The sequence below is a fragment of the Mandrillus leucophaeus genome, unplaced genomic scaffold (genome assembly GCF_000951045.1).
Source record: "Mandrillus leucophaeus isolate KB7577 unplaced genomic scaffold, Mleu.le_1.0 Scaffold74, whole genome shotgun sequence".
Taxonomy (NCBI): Eukaryota; Metazoa; Chordata; class Mammalia; order Primates; family Cercopithecidae; genus Mandrillus; species Mandrillus leucophaeus.
Genome location: NW_012108030.1, coordinates 3,183,654 through 3,186,657, shown reverse-complemented (window position 1 = coordinate 3,186,657; position 3,004 = coordinate 3,183,654). Strand labels below are relative to the sequence as shown.

The 3,004-nt window shown below is 57.2% G+C and overlaps 1 protein-coding gene across 1 annotated transcript in view; it reads left to right on the top strand.

Annotated features, from left to right (window-relative positions):
• The window catches only part of PRR12 (proline rich 12), a 47,689-nt gene extending 45,599 nt beyond the window's left edge, over positions 1–2,090 (top strand). Inside the window, exons 13-15 of the mRNA XM_011966074.1 lie at positions 504–650; positions 764–859; positions 1,113–2,090. Coding sequence (XP_011821464.1) covers positions 504–650; positions 764–859; positions 1,113–1,259 — 390 coding nt within the window. The 3' untranslated portion in view covers positions 1,260–2,090. The remainder of the gene's footprint in view (positions 1–503; positions 651–763; positions 860–1,112) is intronic.
• The last annotated feature ends 914 nt before the right edge of the window (positions 2,091–3,004 follow it).

Here is a 3,004-nt window from a genome sequence, read left to right as displayed (position 1 = left end):
CTGGGAATTCTGGGGTAGATGGTTAGGATGGGACTGGGAATTCTGGGATAGATGGTTAGGATGGGACTGGGAATTCTGGGATAGATGGTTAGGATGGGACTGGGAATTCTGGGATAGGTGGTTAGGATGTGAGTGGGAATTCTGGGGTAGATGGTTAGGATGTGAGTGGGAATTCTGGGGTAGATGGTTAGGATGGGGCTGGGAATTCTGGGGTAGATGGTTAGGATGGGGCTGGGAATTCTGGGGTAGATGGTTAGGATGGTGCTGGGAATTCTGGGGTAGAATTTTGGGTGACACTGAGAATTTGAGCCAGGCCAGAAAGCACAGTGTAAGCTTCAGTGGTCAGGCCCAGCCTCCTCTGTCCTTTGAGGAGACCGAGACTCCAGTTGTCTCTGCTGATCTGCAAACTGGGGGAAACTGAGGCACGGATCTGAGGCCTGGCTGTTGAGTTTGGGGTGTGTGGGTCCAGGGCGGCGTCCAGCTGACCCATCGGCTTCCCGCAGGATGCCCTGCACACGTTCCCACAGCTGCAAGTAGAGCAGAGTGGGGAGGGCTCCCCGGAAGAGGGGGCCGTGCGGCTGCGGCCCGCCGGGGAACCGTACAACCGCAAGACGCTCAGCAAGCTCAAGAGGAGCGTGGTCAGAGCCCAGGTGGGCCCTGGGGCCAGGGCTGGGAGTGGGGAGCGTGGCAGTGTGTGCGGAGGGAGGAGAGGGGCTGCCCAGCGCCGGGCCAGAGGGGCTGAGGCATCTCCACTCCTACCCAGGAGTTCAAGGTCGAGCTGGAAAAGTCGGGATACTATACGCTCTACCATTCACTCCACCACTATAAATACCACACCTTCCTGCGCTGCCGGGACCAGGTGAGCCCCACCCACAGCACCCATCACCCTGGGATTCCAACCCTTGTGACCTCCTCTCGGGATCCGAGGGTCCAAGCCCAGCCCCATCCTGCCGCAGACCCAAGAGTTCAGGTCCTTCTATCTTGGACTTAAGGATGCAGCCCCCAGCCCTGGTCTCCCTGGGACACTGACATCTGACACCCCAGGTCCCAGCCCCTTCCCTCCCCAGAGGCCACTGTGCCACCCTTCCCAGTGCCGTGTTTGACCCCTGCAGACCCTGGCCATCGAGGGCGGCGCCGAGGACCTGGGCCAGGAGGAGGTGGTCCAGCAGTGCATGCGGAACCAGCCGTGGCTGGAACAGCTCTTTGATTCCTTCAGTGACCTGCTGGCCCAAGCACAGGCCCACAGCCGCTGTGGGTGACCCTGCCCCAGCCTGTGACGGGGGTGCCTCCTCCATGAACCAAGAACTGGGACAGAACCGTGTCCTCAGGAGCTAACCCCTGGGCTCCGTCGCCGGGAAAGGGGGTCATGGGTCAGGGTGTGTCTGTGCTGCCCCCTCCAGGGCAGGGTTCAGAGTCCGACTCCCCCCTCTCCCGAGCCCCCTCCACTCCCTCCCCATTCCTCCCACTGTTCGGTGTACAGAGAAATTATTTATATATATGTATAAATGTCTATTTAGTAACGGTTTCCCTCTCCCCTTGCCCCGACCCCCCCTCCACAGCCACAGCCCCCGCCCCCTCCACCTTGTACATAATGTATAGGAAAAGTCTATGTATGGCTGGGGGGGGTGGGGTGGCTTCAGAGAGCTGGGGGACCCCTTCCCCCCAAGTCCCCCCTGCAGGCCAAGATCTTTGCTAAAGGCCATTCCCTCCCCAGGGCATTTGGCGTCGGGTGGGAGGGGAAAACGCATCTTGTTAATTATTTTTAATCTTATTTATTGTACATACCTGGGGCAGGGGGCTGGGGAGGTGGAGAGGGGAGAAGGGTCCCCTCTCTCTGCCCCTCCCACTCCTTTTCTACGGCGATTTGTCTGTGTCTGGCCCCCACCCGCTGCCCCCCCACTTGTTGTCTGGATGTGGTTCTATTTTTTATCGGTCTCCTTTCCCCTCCTCCCTGTTCTCGCCCCCTCCACCCCACCCCCTGCTCCCACCACCCTTTGTCTCTTGCTCTTTCTTGGGCTTCTGTACAACTCAACTTGTATACACTGTGTACACACAACCAGCCAAACGAAAACCCAACGGCAAACACTTTACCGGCAGGCTGGAGTGCCTCTGTCCTGCGGCGCTGGGGTGGGTGGCAGTGGTGGCAGGGGCAGAGGGTCTGGAACAGGACTTTCCTAGAGCCCTGGGCAGTGGGGGGCCTGAGGCTGGCATATGTTCTGTGTCCCCACACAGCAAAATATCCCACCCTGAAATTTAATGACTTCAGACAACACATACTTATCATTGGAGGGTTTCTTTTGTTTTTTAGCTAAAGACAGGATTTCGCTCTGTCACCTAGGCTGGAGTGCAGTGGTGTGGTCATAGCTCACTGCAGCCTCCAACTCCCTGGCTCCAGCGATCCTCCTGCCTCAGCCTCCCAAAGTGACAGGATTATAGGCAAGAGCCACTGTGCCTGGCTCTGTGTTCCTTATGTTACCCAGGCTGGCCTTGAACTTCTGGGCTTAAAGGATCCTCCTGCCCCAGTCTCAAGTAGCTGGCATTACAGCTCAAATCCTGTGTTTTTTTTCTTTCTTTTTTTTTTTTTTTGGAGACAGAGTCTCGCTCTGTTGCCCAGGCTGGAGTGCAGTGGTTCAGTCTTGGCTCATGCAACCTCAACCTCCCCAGTTCAAGCGATTCTCCTGCCTCAGCCTCCCAAGTAGCTGGGATTACAGGGGCCTACCACTACATCCGGCTAACTTTTGTATTTTTAGTAGAAACGGGGGTTTCACCATGTTGACCAGGCTCGTCTCGAACTCCTGACCTCAAGTGATGCGCCAACCTCAGCCTTTCAAAGAGATTACAGGTGTGAGCCACCGCACCTGGCCTCAAGTCCTGTATTGAATCCAAGTGAGCGGTCCATGGTACAGCACTCTCGGAGTTCCCCAAGAGCTTGTAGAAATGTAGAATCCGCACGGGCAGCAGACAAGGAGAGGGCAGGTCGAATAGGACTGTTTCCCCTCCTCCC